The sequence below is a fragment of the Erithacus rubecula genome, assembly GCF_903797595.1.
Source record: "Erithacus rubecula genome assembly, chromosome: 1".
Taxonomy (NCBI): domain Eukaryota; kingdom Metazoa; phylum Chordata; class Aves; order Passeriformes; family Muscicapidae; genus Erithacus; species Erithacus rubecula.
This window is the reverse complement of record NC_136658.1, coordinates 56301185-56321598: the sequence shown is the minus strand read 5'-3', so window position 1 is coordinate 56321598 and position 20414 is coordinate 56301185. Positions and strand designations below refer to the sequence as shown.

General features: G+C 43.0%; 2 protein-coding genes across 5 annotated transcripts; one reads left to right on the top strand and one right to left on the bottom strand.

The window, feature by feature from the left end:
• The first annotated feature begins 219 nt into the window (after positions 1-219).
• ACOD1 (aconitate decarboxylase 1) lies at positions 220-12989 on the top strand. Of its 4 annotated transcripts, none has more exons than XM_079297507.1 (5): positions 220-330; positions 6612-6773; positions 7838-7927; positions 9884-10089; positions 10626-12989. In XM_079297507.1, exons 2-5 carry the CDS (start codon positions 6696-6698, stop codon positions 11578-11580), a joined length of 1329 nt encoding a protein of 442 aa, XP_079153633.1. In that variant the 5' UTR covers positions 220-330; positions 6612-6695; the 3' UTR covers positions 11581-12989. The 4 variants fall into 4 exon arrangements, with proteins under 4 accessions (XP_079153633.1, XP_079153634.1, XP_079153631.1 ...); XM_079297508.1 differs by lacking the exon at positions 220-330 and adding an exon at positions 4988-5204 and having other exon boundaries at positions 6616-6773; XM_079297505.1 differs by lacking the exon at positions 220-330 and adding an exon at positions 4989-5204.
• Positions 12990-13104: 115 nt separating this feature from the next.
• Positions 13105-18518, bottom strand: LOC306797887 (glutamine amidotransferase-like class 1 domain-containing protein 3, mitochondrial). Its single transcript, XM_079297547.1, has 4 exons — positions 18341-18518; positions 16328-16499; positions 14289-14493; positions 13105-13398 (listed from the first exon to the last, which is right to left on the bottom strand). Exons 1-4 carry the CDS (start codon positions 18446-18448, stop codon positions 13206-13208), a joined length of 678 nt encoding a protein of 225 aa, XP_079153673.1. The 5' UTR covers positions 18449-18518; the 3' UTR covers positions 13105-13205.
• Between the last annotated feature and the right edge of the window lie 1896 nt (positions 18519-20414).

Sequence of the window (20414 nt, the reverse complement as noted above, 5' to 3'; positions counted from 1 at the left end):
GTTGGAGTGTCCCAAAAGGGCAGGGACATACTTGTTACTGATGGGATATCCAGGCTGCCTCGGGGGTCTCAATGAAATGGAAGTTTCTGTCCAGCAGCTAGAAGGGATGGGTGGAAATTAGCTCATGGCAGGAGCTTGAAGAATGGGCACTCCATTAGCAGCAGGTACTCTGTGGCTTTTGTAACATGACTCACTGTTTAAATCCTTCCAGGAGGGGCCAAAGCTGAGAGCAATAGAGAAAGCATCTGCTCTGAAAGTTGGAGGCACAATTCTGTTAACTGACACAGCATCTTCCAGTACCTGTCTCAAGCATTCTGCAGCTGCTGCCAGGTAAAATGATGGACTCCCACAAAATTAGGTGATCTTTTTGTCACAAAGCTGTTTCTGTTTGAGGAATGCTGCTTTATTTTTCATTCTGGATTTGCTGTATACTCTATAGGTGTTATTTTAGCTCTTTCAGTGCATACAAAAGTTTGTAATGAGTCTTGGATAATTTTTTAGGGATTCCAAATCCCTGAGAACTAGTATAGATGCAGAGAGGCTCTTTTGTGCCTTAATTAATGTTTAAGCTTGTTGTGTACTAGATATTGATACCACATCTCCCCACTGGACTGCCACCACAGCCTTGCTGGGACACCTTATGTCCTGACATCTGGCCTAGCTCTGAAGTGACCAGGAGCATCAGTTTGCTTGGTACCTTTCTGTGTATGATGCACAGCCCAGCACAGTGGGTAATGCCTCATTTGCACCCCCAGAGTTCTGCTGGCAATTTAATTAAAATTGCCACATCCCTCACATGTGCTCTCATTACTTTGGTTTCTGCTCATCAAACTCTGAATTTATCCTAGTCAAGTTTTATTGTCTCCCCAAATAGCACAAGTCATGTAGTGACACCTGGCTGCATTTTGGACATAATATAGACATCATGGGCTGCTCTTTGATTAAGAGAGCAATGTGTTCTACAGGCAGCCAAAAACAAAACCAAGAAGTAGTTATGCAAACTGCAGGAACACAAACCCTACGTGATCTCCCACACCCACTGCTATTATTCATACTGGAGATCATTGGGAGAGACATTAATGGCTATTGTCTCAAATACCTGGCCATCTGCAGAGGCACAGGGTGCTTTGCTGGAGGAGGAATTGCACCCACCGAGGGGAGGAGATGAGTTTTGGGGTATGTGGTGGCAAAAGCTCTGATCCAAATTAGACAGAGGGGGAGAACACCCACCACCAGTGGGGTTTTAGCCAGATGAGATAGAAGGTCGATAAGAAGCATGCCCTGTGGAGGGGGGTGATATTTTTTATAATGCCAATTGTCCTCTCTCACACTTGTGACTTAGGTGTAAAACCTCCCCCCTTGGGGAAGGTCACATTCACACCTAAGCATGAAGGTATTTATTCCTTCTGATGGGGCATTACTGGCTCAGCTGCATGAGGTGCAACTGTCTTGTCTTAGAAGGAGTCATAAACTAAGATCCCCCACAGCACAGCCTTGAGGAATAGCACTGCTAATTTAGGAAAGCAAGAAGGGTAGTGTAATGTTAGTGCACTGACCAGCACACTGACTCCTAGCAACCTTTACCAGAATATGGCCAGAAACTTCCAAGATTTGCTGTGGGAACTTAGGAAAAAAAAAAAAACAAAACAACAAGCGTGATAACTTCTCAGAGATTTCACTGCCATTGTCACTAGTTGGGAGTGAATAAGAGAACTACTAGCCTAGAAATTTCCAGGATGATACATTTCGTGGTGCAATCATTGCCTGTTGCATTTGCTGTGTGTTTTTGCTGTCTGGCTCAGTTCCACTGTTGGGGTAAACATGGGAAGGTAGTCTTGAGGAAAAGAGGAACAGAGACTATAATGACAGTGACAAAAATATTACAGCATCTCAAGAGTTATGGCTGTAGGGCTGCTAACAGGTTTTAGATCAAGCCATCTATTCCAGACAATTCACCTTTTCAGTATGATTAAAACATCCCAATAGAGGGAAAAGGAGCAAGTTCAGCACTTGAACTTCTTTTCAGACCGTCAGCAACAGCAGTGTCTCTGTAAACACTACACACCTGTCTCCTGTTTCTCATCTAAGCTCAGGCCATGAACAAAGTTACTTCTTGAAAGCTGGCTTGGAGAAAAGGAAGCCTGGACTTCATATTTTGCCATAATTTTTAATATTTCCTTGGAACAAAAAGAGCATAAGGCTAGGGCCAAAATTGCTTTCAGTTGCAAACATAGAGCTTGCAGGTGTGGGCAGAGTTTAGCCTAAAATAACTGGAGGCAAAAGAAGGAAAAAAAAGCAGCTTAAAAATGTGATGTCAGCAGGAGAAAATTGACTCTGTGGGGCACTGGTTTTCTAAAGCCTTGTTCTATAATCAACACAGCTCATTAGTGTAGCTGCATGCAATGCTGCAAATGACATTTGGATGAACACATTTTGTCTTTCCACCACACTTGCTAGTTAACAAATTGTCTGCCCAAATTGCTGAACCATGCATATTGTGCCAAAGAAGAGGAAAGCAGCAGATTCCCTTTGTCAGGGTGGACAGGCTGTACCAAACTCTCAGTCACTGATTTTCTATTTAGACCCCTAGGAATTCTCCTGTGGAGGTACAGGGCTTTGTATAGATGCCTCTTTCCCCTGCAGTGATAATCATATTGCTTTCTTTTCCCTCACAGTCTACAGTGTACACCTGAGCCTCAGGTCTGCAGACTTCAGTTTAGAAATTGATTTCCCAAGCAAATGTACAGTTTCACTTCATTCTTTTTTTAACAAAAAGTCACTTTCTCGTGATATCTCAGTTCAGCCCATAAATAGTATTAATGTTCTTATTGCAATGCATGGGACAGTCCATCCTGCAATCAAGATCACAGAAGGAAGTGACCACGTATCTGAGATCAGCTAGAAGCATGTGACTGCACATCCCTTTGCAAGGCACATCACAAGTTCTGGGTTCTATCCAAATTCACTTTGGAGTCTCACATTGGATTAAGGCAGGGGGACCACTGTCTCACTTGAGGAGAAGAAAGAATTGAGAAACAGAATGGGGTTATAAATGATACCTCAAAGGTAATGGAGAAAGAGGATGGAGTTTAGGGTTTGAATATCTTTTATCTATTATTTAATATGTAATTTTTTGCCTAGGGGGGCTGTGGAGTATCTGTCTTCAGACATCTTCAGAACCTAAATGGCACAGCCTGCTCTGGGTGGCCTTGTCCGAGGTTGGACAAGATGGTCTCTGGGGGGGTCCCTTCCAACTGCAGCCACTTTGTGATTCTGTGGTTCTAAATTTAAATATTTTCTTCTAATTTTCAGAAGAGAAGAATGAGCTGAAAGAACAAAAGCAAAAGTTAACAAAATCTTTCCCTTTTTCAGCTCAATAGCGTTAACTTCTATTAACCTTTTTAACGACTGCCAACATTGTCAGTGTGAGCAATCCCATTATGTTGGTTGGATTTTATCAGCACCAAAGGTATCTCTTCAGGCTACCTCTGAGGTTTTACTCAGTGTGGAAATATGGGGGGCAAGGAAGAAGCACAGATGCATGTTCTGGTTCTCTGTCCCTATAGGGTCAGGATTTGGCAAAACATACCCAGGACATGTGCTGGGATGTTTATTGTAGATGCAAGTTATACCTGCATGTGTGAGGAAACTGTGGCATACTCATTAGAGGAATGTGTGGGAATAGGTTTAGTAGCCACACTGAACAGCTGCTCATATTTAAAAGAAAGACAGGAAAAGGGTTTAAATGGAACCTTCAAATGATGCAAGTTAGCCTGTACAAAACTATATATGTGTTTGCAGGGCTGGGTTTTTAGGAGTCTCAGGCCTCAGGCTCTTTGGCTGTATCCATGAACTGACTCATCACTGCTTCTATCATTTAAGGCCCTTTGTTGCCCAGCACAATTTTTGGCATCAAATTATGCACCAGCAGATGATATCCAAAAGCAGAACTGGCTAAAAGCATGGGCAAAATAGGCAAATATCTTGCTTAGAGCTTGCTGGGGAATAGCTGCTTCCCTCTTCTTTCATGTTACCTGTCCATGCCCTCCCAAAATTTCACAGAATACTGCTAGCCCTACTCCTCTCTCCTTCTGCTTGTGCTGCAAAATTTAATTTTGCATTTCTGAGGGAATGAAACTCAATTATGCCTGATTGCTGAGAATCACAGAGCTAGCTCTGGAGACAGGCTGGACCAGCTCAGAAATGGGTCTGCTCAGCACCAGGGCTGGCCCATGGAGGAGGAGAACCACATACCCAGGGAAATGAGAGGGGGGAAGGACCTGAAACAGGACCTTTCAATAGTGGTTAGAACCACTCAAATAGTTCAGCTTCATCTATAGACCCATGCTGTTATCTATTTGGAAGCACTCAGGAGTCAGATAAGGCTTTACTAAATTATTTGGAGCTATTCTCAGTAAAGGGCTGTTTTAGGCAGCACTTTTCATGGAAGAGCAAGCCTGCAATTCTGAGATTTGATACTTCCCTAACCCAGGTGATTCCTATACTTTAGAATTATTCAGTGGACCCTAGTCATGCTCCTGTGGGGTCCGCTCCCTTCCTGATGGGATAGGCAAGGATTTCTCACACACTATCTCTTGCTAACACACAGTGATTCATGCTGTTAAAACACTGCTAAGTGCCAAGAACTGCCTTAATCCAATTTATGGTCTGAAATTCTTATGGCACACATTTCCCAAGGCTGAATTGTATCTGTTAGAGAGGAGACATATAGCAAAAGAAGAAAAGAACCCCAAAACAAATTAACAGCAGGTTGTTTAACCTAAAACAGCCTTTGCCATCCTGTAGTCTAGTACTGGACTTTCCCAACCAGTAGAGCTATCCATGGATTACTGTGGTTCCACACAGCTCTCCATGCTACCTAATGAATTAGTTTATATCTGGTAATGAAATATTATGTGTATTCATTTACACAACGTGTAAACATGACTGGCTAAGTCCTATCATGTGTCCCAGAGGTTTAGAGTGCAATTAGTCAGGGGAAAGTTGAAAGTGAAGCAAAAAGAACATTAACAGGCAGAAGAGGAAATGGGCAGGACGAGATGCATGAGTAGAAAGGCCTAATATTCCCCAGCTCAGAGAGACACATATAAATAGTGAGAGAGTGAGTTCCCCTGCTCACTGGCCACCACTCATTTTCTGCATCTCTCTGGGACATGCATCACCCCTGCAGGATGTGGGCAAAGGTACTGTCTTGTTTCTTTGCACTGTAAGATGTGATTCTCTATTTAAGCTTTCGTGTCCTCACTCTACATGTTGCAGTAGTGCCCATCACACCAGGGAATATGTGGTTCACCTGCTTTAAACTGCTTGTAATTGCTGCCTTGGGATAACCTTAGTGCTTCACTACAGGTGTGAGTGAGAACTTGTTGGTCATGATGGTACAGCTCTGGTCACCATTGCTAGAGAAAGAGGAATGCAGTGTGAACAACGCAATGAAAATATATGAGCATAGCAGGGGTGAGTTCATATTGTAAAGGACAGAACAACACAGTTTGGTTTGTTCACCTCAGCAAAATGAAGGTCAGAAGGAAATAATACTAGCACTCTGTGTGGATATGTGCAGGGGAGTAAAGGAAGGGGAAGGAAGGGGGGAAATTAAAGGAGATAATTCCCAAAGTGAGAGAAGATAAATATTCACTACTGCCAGTATAAAAAAGAAATTATGTGCATAGACTGGTTGTAAATAATGTGTACCTCTACAGTGGGACATTTCTAATGGTCCAGGAAGGGAAGTTTTAGGTTATTTTCTAATACAGATACAGCAGCTCACAGCCAAGAAGCAGGGTGAATTTGCATAATAGGTCATTGCTCAATAGGAGAAGGAAATAAATATGTATAATTCCCAGATCTGCAGGATCCAAGAACAAGGAGCCACTGCTTTTCAAAAAGGCAAGGTCTTGTCTTGGAGAAAAGCTGAAACTCCAGCTGAGAGTGAATTCAATGGGAGCTGGGAGCTATGAGCAATATGTGCAGAGTAGGGCTGCCAGCTCCTGCTTCCTACTGAGCTCCAAGCTCAGCAAGATTTGGGATAGTAAGGCTGCCAATCAGGGAGATTAAATCTTGACTTCTTGTGTGGTAGTGGGTGATTTGGCTTGAAATGCTAGTCTCCCACTGATTTCAATACCAACAAGTAGGTGGCATGGCAAAGACAGAGGTTTTTACTTCAATTTGGGGTGTGTGTGTGAGTGTGTGAATAGTCATTAGAGATGGAGATGAGTTGGGGATCAGATAGAGACGACTGAGATAATCTTGCCTAGTTATAGCAATTGTAGTGCATACTCTTAAGGAGAAAGAAGAAATACAGAACAAAAAAGGATAATGATGAAAGCATAAATAAAACATAAATACACAGTGACATTTCTGGAAATAAAAGAAAAAGAGGAAGAATTCTAATCTTGGTTTTGCTTATGTAATTCATGTAAGCAGGGAAAGAAATGGCCAGTGTGCTAGACAGTAGCCCAAAACTGAAACGAAAAAAAAAAAAAAATGAGGAAAGAAAAAAAAAAAAAAAAAAAGAGGAAATAAAGCAGTGTTTACTTTAAATATAGAGAAACATCTACTTATTTTTCTCTATTTTTTTCCCTTTCCAGACAGTTACAGGAAATTTTGCCAAGGTAATTCATGGTTTGAATGCAAATCAGTTGACAGATCAAGTAATTCAGAGAAGTAAGCGAATGATTCTGGATACTCTTGGAGTGGGGCTTGTGGGCACCAGCACCGAGGTCTGCCACAAAGTGGCACAGTACAGCAAGGTAAGCTGCCTGGCACTGATAACACACCCTAAGGTTTAGCTCTAAGAAAGCAAGGGAAATCTTAGGCTAGGAAAAGGAAATTTTGCCATGATGGTTGGAAAGAAAGAAATTGTATTCATCACACGGAGGACAGTAAAACTTCAGTGCTCAAGTTGTTTTTCACTCTGAATGGGCAAAAGTATGCTAAGATCCCTCTCTATAAACACAGTCAATTAAGAATCCCTTCCTTCATTTCACCTATGATATTTTATTAGAAACATCAACAAAATAAGCATCACTTATCATCAGCCTCTTAAATCAAGGCACTGTTAAAGAGCTGGGGATTTAGAGTGGGTTACTTGCAGTCCATAAAACATAATTGTTGTCTGAGGTGCATTAGCCATCCTTCTCCTCTAGCCTTGCTCTCCTCGCTCTCCTCAAACTAGCAGAATCATTGACCCTGAAAAGAAGCTTTCCCAACACAGGAGTGCATCAGTGAGGAGGAGTTCAGCCCACTGTTCTATCGTTCAGACCTGTCTGGGTGGACTTGTGCTCCAGAGCTCTGTGTGCCAATTGTCTCTTCCCACAGAGAATTCCCCCATCCAAACCAGGGTATTTTATGCCCTTTTATTCAGTTTGCAGCACCAGGAGGCCATCTATCGTTTACTCAGTGTTTTACTGAAACACAGAAAACAAAACCCTTTAATGAGACATCTTCCCCAAAGAGATGATGACACTCCAGTCATCATTTAGGTAGGACTTGATAATCTCAGAGGTTTTTTCCAGCCCAGCTGATTCTGTGATTGTGTCAATGGATGGTGCAAAGGGAGGTCAGTGGTCAGAGGTTGTGAGTGTCCAGGTGGGTGGTGTTGGTCTGCCCCCGAGTTCTGTTTGGATGGAATAGGACATCAGCCAACAGGAAACTGTCTTTCTTTTCAGACTTTCTGAAAGAACAGTATTTTTCTCATAAAAGGGAGCAGTCAGGTCCCGAGAGGATATGGTCTGCTCCCAGTTACATCAGACTTACAATGAGCATTTATCCTTAGGTTCAGGACTTTAAATTAATTTATGTCAATTTGTTTCAGATCTACAGCTCAGATTTATCCAGTACCATCTGGGGCCACTTGGATTTCCGACTGCCTCCTCTGTATGCAGCTTTTGTGAATGGAGTGGCTGTAAGGGATGCTCTTTTATTTGCTCTGAAATCATACAAATTGGTGCCATTCTTGCTCTATAGAGAACAGAATGTCCCAAAAATCTTAGCAGGCTTCAGAATAAGCTACAAAACTTTCCTAGACTATTCTCTAAATGTGCTTCAACTTCCATCCAGTGAGATTTAACTTAAGGTATAATATATGTATGATCCAACTTAGCAGTATCCCAGGGTACATTTAATGTGAGACCTGGGGCTGTTGTCAAATGTCAGAACTCTAAAACTTACAACCTGGTAAGCTTCTAGCAGGGCTACAACTTTGCTGTAGCTGCTTAAAAAGGCACCCTCTAGCTCTAGCTATTTCACTGGGATCCGAATTTCCTGCCAACTGGTAAAGTACAGTTACAGGAAAACACAGATGCACATATAGATACATGCACACATAATATCACAAGGAAACTTAATCTTCAGTTACACAGTTTCCAAAAGCCAGTGATATATTTTGGACACACACTTTGTCATTAAAGCAATAACTAGCTCTCCAGACATTTGTCTAAACTCAGACTGAGGTTGTAACCTGTTTGAAATTGAAAGATGCACAAGAAGTGGAGTAGACAAATTTGGCAATTATGCAAAACCAGGGAAGGTGACCAACCAAGGAAATGGTAATATTAAGCCTATTTAAATTAGTGTGACAACAATATCAGAGGTCCAATTTAACAGCTCATTTCCAATGTAGAGAAAATTGCCTTGGAAATGAGATCTGGTACTGCTCAGCTCCTAGCAGTCCTTATGATATTCAGATCTGGCTGTTAACCTGTATATGATCACTTCAGTTTACATCTTGGTCACAGGTCAATTTAAGCATTTACTGAAGACACCAGAAACACGGCTTACAGGGTATTGCCCACAACTTTCCTTATCCTGCACTGCAGGGCATCTTCCCAGATGCCATCAAGGTTTTTCAAGGCAGACACTGCATTTTCTTCTTCTATCTGCTTAGAAACAGTCCTCAAAAATCCACAATCACAGTATTACAGGGCAAAACCTGACTGGTGAGCCTGACCACCTTCTTTCCCAGTTTGCTCTGAAGTTAAGACATGGGTGAACAGAAGTGAAAGTTTAGTTTTTCAGGTGTTACTATGCTACATTTAAAAAATGCTATTGTTGATGCTCTCAGGTCTTTGGGGGTTCTCAAACCTTTGAGGAAAGAAGGAATGTGTCTGATAAGCAGTACATTGCAGACACTGACTGCACTGTTGGGGACCATCTGCTGCCAGATCAGCAGCCATAAGCCATGCTGGGAACACCAAAAGTCTTCCTGAGCAGCTGGGCTCTGGGCATGGGATATTCTCTTGAGCCAAGCAGCTCCTTCAGCATTAAGATGGTAGCTTTATCCTACTCCTAGCAGCTGCAGGGAGTCTGGTTCCTTATGTGACAGGTCTTGTTTTGGTTTGTGCCTGTTGCTTGTGGATGGTTGCATCAGAGAAGTAGCTCTGATGATATAAATTCCATTTAGCAGTATTTAACTGCTACAGTTTTATGGTGCGAATCCTAATGGAAGCATCAGTTGCAGCACAGGGGAAGTAATTTCATCGTGTTTGTCTTTCACTATGTTTTGGGGAAAGTGAAAATTCACTGTTCACATGGTGGACCTAGAACAGCTGCTTTAATTATACCAGTCTAATTTAAAGTAGCAAAAGCCAACTGCAGAATGAAGGAATCACTGTCACGCCACTTTCAGGCTGGTACAAGTTGAATTAAAATTATTCTTCTTTGAGGCAAGATCTCTGCTTCATTGCCACTTCTCAGACAGCCATGTTGGAAGTAAAGGTCTTCAAAAGAATTTTGAAATTTTTGCTTTCTAAGGAAGATCTAGTTCTTTGGTGCTTTTTTATACCAGTAGTTTCATTTGGCTGAGGCACCCTTGCCAAGTCAGAGTTTATTTCTAACATATCAATGCCTCTCTTTCCATTAGGTGCACTCAATGGACTTTGATGACACCTGGCATCCAGCCACACACCCATCTGGGGCTGTGCTCCCTGCACTGATTGCACTCTCAGAGGCCTTTCCTCAGAAGAAAAAAGTCTCAGGTCTTGATCTGCTCTTAGCTTTCAATGTGGGAATCGAGGTGCAAGGCAGATTGCTTCACTTCTCCAGAGAGGCCAGGAATATTCCAAAAAGGTACATAGAAATGTTTAAAGTAGAAAGTGGAGGTGGTTTTTAGTCAGTGCTAATATACATAATTAACTGTCAGTTAAAATACAGGTGGCACAGTTAGTCATATTTCCTAAGCTGTTTGTCTGGAAATTTAGGGAAGGCTCATCATATAAATACATTTGACTCCTAACTCTTTAGCCAATAGATTTCTTTTTGAAAGCATTGAGCAATTCACAATGACCTCTCTACTTTGAATTTTTGTAGATTGATAATCATATATAAATTTAAATAATAATAGATATAACTTTATATTTGACTATAAATTTGCTTGGAACTATGAGCAACACTAATGTTTCAGTTGCTTTCTGGGAAGGACTACTCCAGTTTTACTTTTTCCTGGGGAAAAGTGACAATTCTCAGTTAGGCCCACACATGAATGCTGAATGTATGTTTCTTTATGGTCCAACCCATTTTCCATTATAATGAATTAAAAGCTTTTGTAGATAGTAAATTTGGTGAATTTTTGCAATCTGGTGACGAAGATACTTTTGTTTCCTCAGGTTTCACCCACCAGCTGTGGTTGGTACAATGGGGAGTGCAGCAGCTTGTGCTAAACTGCTAGCTCTTGACCAGATGGACTGTAAAAATGCCTTGGCTATTGCTGCCTCCTATGCAGGTGCCCCACTGGCTAACGCAGCAACTCAAATAAAGCCCCTCCATGTTGGGAATGCTGCCAAGCACGGACTGGAAGCAGCTTGCTTAGCTTTACAGGGCGTTCAAGGAAACAAACAGATCTTGGACATGGAGTCGGGGATGGGTGCCTTTTATACAGATTACAGCCCACAGACTCTGCCAACCTTGCAGTCCTACCCCTGGCTCTTGGACCAGCAAGATGTGGCCATCAAACGCTTTCCTGCTCATCTTGCAACACATTGGGTGGCTGATGCAGCATCTTCTGTTAGGAGGAAGCTTGTGGAGAGCACTGAGAACTTGTTCCCCCTTGATAAAATTGAGAAAGTAATTCTCAAAGTCCCTGAGGTCAAATATGTGAACAGACCCAGCCCAGCCTCAGAGCACGAAGCACGACACTCCTTCCAGTTTGTTGCATGCTCCACTTTGCTGGATGGCAGCATGTCAGTCGAGTCCTTCACCAGTGAGAATGTTCACCGGCCGGCCCTGCGAGCACTCCTTTGCAAAACACAGCTGGAGCACCCTGCTGACAACACCCCCAGCTTCGACAGCCTTTACTGCGAAGTCAGCGTCACGCTTCAGGACGGCAACACCATCAGTGACCGCTGCACGACCTTCTACGGGCACTGGAGAAAACCTCTGCAAAAGGAAGACTTGGAGAAAAAGTTTCAATCCAATGCTCTCAGCACCCTGCCTGCAGAAGCTGTGGAAGGCATTATAGAGACTGTGTACAATCTGGAAAAAGTAGAGGACTGTTCTGTGTTAAGCACATTTCTATCAGGACAGTCAGCTAGAGCGTTTCCAGAGAAGCTGTGCCTCCTTTGAATGCTCCAGCCAACAGCTACGTGCTTTTCACAGAGCCAGTGCAAAATTCAGGACAAACTCTTACTTGGTGACTCAAGCACTTTTAAATAAGACTCCTATAACTCAAGAACCATATTCAGTCCAATATTGTTGGTTTTGACAAAGTAAATAATTTGGTGATTACATTCCCAGCTTAGCTAGGCTGAGCAGAAGATCCTCTGCTGGCACAGCAAACTCCAGCTCTCTTTGTACCTCTAGAGACAGAGCACTCACTGCTTGCACATGGCACAAAAATCTCCCTGCTCTCCTGCCAAAAATCTGTGTTCTGCTTCTCCTAAATAACTCCATACAGGAAATCCAAATTCTGGAATAATAGGGAAGTGCTGTGTCTGTGAAAATCATCATGCTTAGAAGTACAGAGAACAAAAGCCTTTATATATTTATTTCTGTAGATTTATCTCTACAACCTCCTTGAAGAGGGCACCTGTTAGGTCTGAGCATTGACATTTGTGCTAAAATAAACACAGCACCCGTAGGGAGGGGTAGCACTCAATACTCTGCAGCGTGTCAGGTGTCACTGCAGCCATTGCCCTTGAGGCAGCAAAGGCCTGGGCCCAGCCCGATGACAGGAGTGCTGAGCAGGAAGGACAGATCCACACTCCTCACCATAAAAGCTTTATTTCCCAGTTCCACCTGTTGGATCCTCTGTGGTACAGGTCTGTTCCTGTTTTATTCCTGCCCTAGTTCCATAAGACACAGAGCTGGTGATGTCACTTTAGGTTCCTTCAGGCCCAGCAGTGTGGGTTACACTACCCTGGGCAGGAGTGACAGAGACCTGTCAGAGCACCAGGGCACTTCTTATGTGAGACAACCTGGTGTCCACGTGGACCTTGATAATGAATTCTGGGAATTTTTTGTTTCTCCAGGAGTACAAAGCCTTGCCAGACTGAGCTTCTACAATAAGCTGCCAATCCTCTGTTCACATTTGTAAGATCAAAGCATATGCTCTAACACATATAAAATTGTCTTCCTCAGGGCATTAAACAATGTACATTAAAAAAAAAAAATCACAAAATAAATCTAATTAATTTTACTAAATAAATCTGAAATGATTTCATTTATTTGCACAAAATTTGTACATTTTCCACATGCAATGCATTAATTTGTGCTGGGTCTTAGTTTATAAAGTTGGTTTACCTAGGGGCTCTGCAAAAGTTTTAAAAGTCCATTAGTAACACTTACTTAAAGACTTGCAAGTGGAAAAAAGAAGCCAAATAACCACATTCTTTTAGTTTTCCTTCCTGATTAGAAATCAGAATTTATTACTCATCTATATTGAAGGTAAATAGACTTATTTCCCCATTGCCCATTCAGTGTTTTAAAAACTGAATACATTTGGATTCAATATAAGAAATAAAAGTACTCCCCCCCTAACTTCAACATATGGTTTCTATTTTAAAAGATAAATAAATAGGTTAAATTCAGCAGAAACCACCTGATGTATTAAACAATTAAAAACACCCCACCACACCAAACCAGGAACTGTGAAGTTTAGCAGTTGCATTATTTTATTGATTCAGTCAAAGGAAGCTAAATGTTTATGCTTATCTACACTGATTTCCTTAGAGAAGTCTGTACGCTTCAAGTCAGGCAAGCTTCAGGACTTCTTGTACCATTGTTCCAATTCCATCAAAAATTTCATGCAGAGGAGCCTTGCACATGAAAGCACAGGTAGTAACTATTTTATTGGCTGTATCCACGTGGGATTCATTTACATTTTTGCAAATGTGCTTACATCCAAGCTCTGTTATAGCAGATGCCGTTTCAGCATCAGGAAATCTGTAAATAAAAAGACTTGAATTAACAAAAGCAATGATATAGCCATAAAATTCTGCACACATAAATTAACTGAGAGAATTACAATCATATCTATGTGATTCTTTAGCTGATGATGACAAGTTAGCTAAAGAGGCTGCTACTATCAGATTCTCCTATCCCCTATGGACACATCAAATTATCTAAATACCTTTGAAAACAAGGCCTGAAATGCAGAGCCACAATATGCAAGGTACAATAGTTTTTAACAATCTTTCCATACGTTTGGAAGACAATACCAAGTACAGCCATAACTGATCTTTAAAAACTTGAGAGAAGCCAACTGAACCTGCAACCTTTTCCAACTCCTCCATGTAAGGTGTTCCTCTGAGTTATGTAGAGATTTTGATGGCTTTCCCCCTTCTGGTAAGGAAGGAACAGATGCAATCTGCTCTGAACAGAATCCCTCACTACAGCTGATGATAAATTTAATTCAGAAGTTTTATTGGGAGCTGACACTTGAAGCAGTACTGATTTCTGCCAGGCCCTGTTCTTATCTCCCTCCCCTAAACTGGCCTCAAACCACTACCACCAGAAAAATTTTACTAAAAATCCCTGAGTTAGCAGCTAGACTCAACCATCCTAGAGGAGTTTTCCAACCTAAACAATTCTGTGATATCACAGATCAGTGTATATCTGGTTGTAACATCACAAGTCACCTGACCTCATGGATTCATTCTCTCTGCTGTGTGAGTTCTGTGCCTACTACTAGTATTCTAGTGAAAACTGTCACTAATTTTTCTTAAAAGTAACTAAGTTCTCCCAGGTTTACTGGTACCAAAGAGACTTTTGAAGACTCTGACTTTTCCAATCTTAATTCCTATGTAAATCACATCCATCCATTTCCTTCTTACCTTCCATCTACGTTTTTATCTTGACCGACTGTAACTTCACAGCCAGGAAACACTTTGGCTGCCAGGACTGGTGATATACAGCATAAACCAATGGGCTTCTTAGCACTGTGGAAGGCTTGGAGTGTGGAGTTCACATGCTCATTGACAGTACAGTTCTTGCCATCTACAGCCCAGGAACACAGATTCTTTGCTACACCAAAACCACCTAAAAAAAAAAAAAAAAACCAACCAAAAAACCCAAAACTAAAATCACAAAGCTCAAATATAAGGCACTGCTAAAAGCTATTAAATTTGATATCAAACAGAAGCTCTTTTTTACAACATATTCTTGGTATCTGGGACTCTTTAGTAACTGTACTGAAAGCCTTACACTGTTACTGTAAATGTAACCTGTTACTTACAATGTAACCTGTAAATGATGGGTTTACAATGTTAAAAGTTTAACTGCACACTTTTTTATATCATGTAGGTTACATAAGCCAGAAAACTTAACCTTGTTTCAAAAAGCAACAAATAGACAAACAGGAAACCTCACATTCATTTGCTAGTCACTAGAACAGCTGCACCATCTCCTTCATAAGGAAGAGGGATCACAGGACTAATACTAGTTAAAAGCAGAAGTATGGAATTCATGGGAGTAATGCAAACAGTGATTTGACCCTCTACAGTAACGAACTCTTAAGTTTTACTTTGATGCTTAAGCAATTATAGAAGAACTTTTCTTCTTTACTTTTCAACTTTAAAAAAAGAGATTAACAGAAGAAAAAAACACTGGGGATTTTACATAAAACGGACATTATAACATATGGTATTCTGAGCCAAAAAAACCCTTGTAAATGATAACATAATTTCCTATTAAAAAACAGTGCCAATTTGTCTTTCTATAACTTAGTTTTAACAATCCTTTAGGTGCATTTAATTGTTTAAGCAGATTTTATTTTACAGCTCCTTTGTCTGCTGGATTTATAACCATCAGAATAATCAAAGTAAGGTTATTCCATATGGAATGTGCACAGCATCAACTTTTCTCCAATCCGAAAAAGGAAATTTCCACAAGTACTTCAACAGACAGCATCAAGAAGCTTTGCATTTTTAATATTTTTCCTTTCCCGGTTTGCTCATTTTCAAGTGTTATCTGAAATCTCTGAGGTAAGGTTTTAATTTTCAAACTTAATAGGGTTTATTTCCCTCTAACAGTTATTACAGCAACCCCCTGAGCTTGGGTTATAACAGCATGAAATTAACGTGGAGAACATCTGTGAGCCTCTACTCCCTCCTGATCAGCCCTGACATCAGGGCTCACTCACAGTGCAGGCAGAATTGTTTGTGTTATACACACACTCCCTCTGCTGGCCTTGCAACAGTGTGAAAACTTCAAAATTAACACTTAGGCCCAATCATGAAGGCAGTATTTAACAGTACTATGAATATTCTGGAAAGAGATTTTCAGCAAGTCATGATTTCCTCGTGATGCTCCAGCTTCTTAATTTCTAAAAGTGATTACAATTATCTCCATCTGGAATGCAATTCTGTAGTCTCTAAATAAAAAATTATCCATAAACACATTTTATACAACTTGATCAGCAGCTGAGTAGATACATAATTAAAACAGAATGTACTCCCATCTGACATGGAACATAATCTATCTGGCAACCTGCTACTCTGCCAACATTTTCAGAGGCCCAAAAATTAAGGTATTGCCATGTAACTGAGCTCTGCCCAGTTTTGGAACTCTGGTCAGGGTTCTTGTCCACACATAAGTAGTGAAGTTTTCACAACCTTTAGTAATAAGGAATAGAATACCAAAATGGAATACCAAAAGAACACTCTAGCTTGAACTATGAATCAATAAATATATTGAGTTTAAAAAATCACAAATACTTTTCTTTTGAAAGATGTGCTCAGCTGGTCAGAGCATGGTGCTACTAACACCAAGGCTGTGGGCTCAACCCCTGAGTGGGCCATTCACTTAAGAGCTGGACTCAATGATCCTTGTGGGCCTTCCAACACAGAATATTCTGTGATTTTATGATACCTACCAGGGAAAATGACAGCATCAAATTCACTAGCTTTCAGTTCAGCCAAATCCTGAATGTTTCCCCGTGCCAACCTGGCACTTTCAACTAACACATTTCTCTTCTCTTCTGCTGGACTTCCTTTTAGGTGATTGACTACATCCCTTTGCTCAATATTGGGGGCAAATATCTTCACCTAGGAAGAGAGATTAAGCAAGTTTGTGAATGTAAATAAAACTCATACATATTTGTCACGATAAAACCACTTAATGAAAACAGGTTTTGTCTCTGAAGCCTCTTACGTAAGTTAAGCAAATTCCACAGGATGAATCCAGCACATTAAATATCTAAAGCAGCATGTGATATATTAGGATGGCTAAACACAGCTATTCTTCCCATCCTATTTCTGCAGCATTTTGACAGGAGAGTATTCTTACACCAACATTAAGCTTACTGATTTTAGAATGGCAGATAAGCCCAAGGACAAACAGGACACCACAATTTTTGCCAGCAGCCCAACAGGACATACAGCAGACTTTGAGGAAAGGTTGCTCTTAACTGTTATGGGATGAAAGTGCTAAAAAAGTTTGACATAAAAAAAAGTTAAAGATGCAACTGTACAAGAATTAGAGTTACCAGCTGTCCTAAAACACCAGCAGCAGAAATGAAGAACAAAACACAGGAGAACCAATTTTGGTTAGACACAAAAGGAGAACACTCCATCAGAATAAAAAGTTCTGTGACAGGTGTACCCACAGGGGCTGTATTTCTGTTTGTTTTGAAGCTTCCTTTGCAAACTTCTCAGAGATGACAATTTTGTGCTAAATGAGGGTGCTGTTACCATGAGACACCTGAATGTGGCTACACACAGACAGTGACCAGCCCCTGCCATTTGAAGCCAGAAGGGACCAATGCACACCACTATGTTCTGGCCCAGGCTCCTCTGACAAGTCCCAGTTTACCAAAGAGAACCCAGAAACATTGAGCAGAAAACAAGGAGGTGAATCCCAGTGAGGGCTGCAAAAGCAACTGGAGGTAAAACAAAGAATTTTAACCATCCTCAACTCCCCATGGCCAGAGGAGAAGAGACAGGTCTCCAGCTTCTCCTTGCTCCTGGGTTCACAGGATCACAGAATTGTTAGGGCTGGAAGGGACTTCCAGAGATCACCCAGCCCAACCCCCTGACCAGGCAGGGTTACCTAGAACAGGGCACACAAAAATGCACCCAGGTGAGTTTTGGATATCTCCACAGACAGAGACTCCAGAACCTCCCTGGCCAGCCTTTTCCCATGCTCTGCCACCCTCAATGTAAAGAAGTTCTTCCTCATGTTGAGATGAAACTCCTTGAGAATTAGTTTATGACTATTGCTCCTCGTCCTGTCACTGGGCACCACTAAAAAAAGTCTGGCACTATTGCCCACAAAATTGGATTCATTACCTGGTGTGTGAATCAAATAATTACACTATCAAGAGAGACTGGTTACTTACTTCAGAGTCGAGCAAGCCTGGGTGTTCAGTGGTATTCCACAAATCAAGCACACCCACTGGACTTTTTTTGGCATTGTCTATATACAGAAATTCAGAGCAATTCTCCAAGTGCAGTCCCTCTATTATGATTGCCTAGTCATTTCCATGCAAGTTTTGTAACTCCAGTTAACTTCTACACACGCTCAGGGGAACAGTCTTCACCAGGGCTCTCTTCGACCTGCAGGCATGACTCTCAATATAATAATTTAGTTGTAATCAGGAGGCCCCTTTTCAGTCTTGTGCCCAGCTGCCTGTGCGATCTCTACCCCCGTCAGGAGGCAGGGCGGGGATCTTTGGGCGGGGAGGGGGCAATGTGAAGGGGGATATTATGGCTGAAGAGGCTGTGTAGGGTGCAGGGCCGGCGCAGGGAGCACCGCAAGCCGGGAGGGGCTCCGGTCCCATAGACAGGGGGACTCGCGGCTGCTGCGTGGCGCAGCGCACGCCAGGCCACACAGACAGACACATAAATACGTATATTCATATACACCCACAGGCCGCCGCCCCCGGTACCTCCGCGCCGCCGCGGCTCAGGTGCACCAGCGCCGCCGACGCCTCGTGAATCTCGCTGCCATCGAAGACGCCGCAGCCGGCCAGCACCAGCGCCACCCGCTTGCCCATGGCCGCCGCCCCTCAGCCCGGGAGCAGCTGCGCCGCCAGCACCGTCCCTGCTCCTCCTTCTGCTCCTCCTGCCGCGCCTGCGCCGCCGCGCCGCCGCCGGCTCCATCTTCCGCCGCCGCCCGGGCGGGCGGGGCGGGAAATAAACAAGGGAATCGGGAAAGCGAATGGCACGTGCTTGTAGTTTTAAACGAAACAGGCTCAAGCGCATTTCCGGCCCCAGGCCTGGGCTGCGGGTGCGGCGGGCGGGTGAGCCTCGGTGCGCTGCAGAACGGCGCGCTCTGTCGCTAGGCACAAAGTTGCCGCGGCTCGCAGAGCCTCAGGGCGGTGCCCGTGAGGTGGGTTTTGTTCGCTGGGTTTGTTTTACGCGTAGGGCTATAATCGTGCAATGAAAATCGGCTTCCAGATTGCTTTGAAAGCCAAATAAAAAGTGGGGTTTGGTTAGAGGCCTGCGATACCGCTGGGTACTGCTGGTGCTGTTTGTTTCCGTGACGCCTCGCTTACCAGCCCCGCCTGGTCTGCTTTTCTCCATTAATCTCATGCCGCGTTTTAAGGAGCTGCTTCACTTTATTTGGAAAAACTGAGACATTTAGCAAACCAGCCTTTCTTCCTTGACCCATTCCCAGCTTAGTCCCTTAGGGCAGAACAAAAACGACATTTGAAAGCTGAGCCTTTTCCTGCAGCAAAATGCAATCCTGACTGGTTGGGAGTCTGTGTGGCATGATGGACAGGGAGATTGTGGAACAGGACAGGGCCAGGATAGGGAAATTGGAGTCTGCCCTTCAGCAGGCAGTCTGCTGGGCAGTGTTTACTCTGAGCAGGACTACAGCATAGCTCCACTGAGAGTCTGCAGAGCTGGAATCCTGCTGGAATCATCCTTATGCTTGAGAGCTAGGAGAAAGCTTCTGCCTGGAAGGAGTTTAAGCTCAGTGCATGTTTGGAGAAATGAGTGTAGTCCCAAATTCTGTAGTGTGTTAGGGGCAGGGTTAATGTTAGAGCTAGAGAAGTGAGCATCTTGAGAATTCCCTGCTCCTTGCTGTCCTGACTCACTGGCTAGTCTTGGATGGATCCCAGGATCCATTTGAATTGTCAGTAACCTCATCTCCAGTCTTGTTTCTGACCCTGTCTCTTAGATGGAACTCAGATTCTCATTATAGGTCAACCCTTTTCCTGGATGGACCCAAGACTTGATTGGGATATGATGGTCATATCCAACCTCAGGTTCTCAATGTCACATCTCTGTGCTCTGTGCTCTCATGCCACATCCCTGCCCTGCCTGTCTGACCTTGTCATGGCCTTCTGTGTCTTAGGTCAATGTTTTTATCCCAGCTCATGACATGTCCTTGCCCTAGCTCTCTGTAACCCCAAAGCAGTCAAGAGGACTCTGCTCTATCCTGGCCCCACAAAAGCGAGAACATTTTACAAGGAGTACAGCTCTGAAGCCAGATGTTTGCAAGGTGAGAAGTCACACCTTGATGGGAGAAGGAGCTGTGGCCAAGGCCCTTGGTGCACTAGTAGCCCTATAATTACCTGACAAGCCTCTGCTGTGGGCTCCACCCACACGCCCTCCAGTCACAAATCCATGGGCATCCAGACATCACCTGAGCCATGCTGCAGGCGTGTCCTGTTTCCTGGTGTCCTGATGTATGGGTCCTTCCTGCACATCCTGTGGGTTGACCTCAGCACCAGTAGTGTCATCCCAGCCTCTGCCTTGCTGTATCTGGGGCTGCTGCTGGATCCAGCCACTACTTTGTGCTTGTTCCCTTTCAGAAACTGAATAGCAGAGAGGTTCCACCAAGTGTCCAATCACTAGAAAAATCTGTGGTGATGCAGCAAATGGAAGGTTATACTGCAATGACTGATGCATGGGTTGGGTCTGCATTGAGCAGGGTACACAGCTGGCTTCAGGTGTGGCTGCAGTGTAGCTCAGGTGGGAGGCAGGAGCTTTGGCTTAAAAGCAGCTTGCCAG

What these genes read in the sequence shown, in the direction of transcription:
- ACOD1 (XM_079297505.1), top strand. Translation starts at nt 5,175, where the DNA reads ATGCATCACCCCTGCAGGATGTGGGCAAAG. An exon ending in AAGTGGCACAGTACAGCAAG is followed by an intron (nt 6,774 to 7,837) that starts GTAAGCTGCCTG and finishes AATTTGTTTCAG; the next exon opens with ATCTACAGCTCAGATTTATC. An exon ending in GCCAGGAATATTCCAAAAAG is followed by an intron (nt 10,090 to 10,625) that starts GTACATAGAAAT and finishes TTGTTTCCTCAG; the next exon opens with GTTTCACCCACCAGCTGTGG.
- LOC306797887 (XM_079297547.1), bottom strand. Translation starts at nt 18,448, where the DNA reads ATGGGCAAGCGGGTGGCGCTGGTGCTGGCCGGCTGCGGCGTCTTCGAT. An exon ending in TGAGCCGCGGCGGCGCGGAG is followed by an intron (nt 16,500 to 18,340) that starts GTACCGGGGGCG and finishes CTCTCTTCCTAG; the next exon opens with GTGAAGATATTTGCCCCCAA. An exon ending in TGATGCTGTCATTTTCCCTG is followed by an intron (nt 14,494 to 16,327) that starts GTAGGTATCATA and finishes TTTTTTTTTTAG; the next exon opens with GTGGTTTTGGTGTAGCAAAG.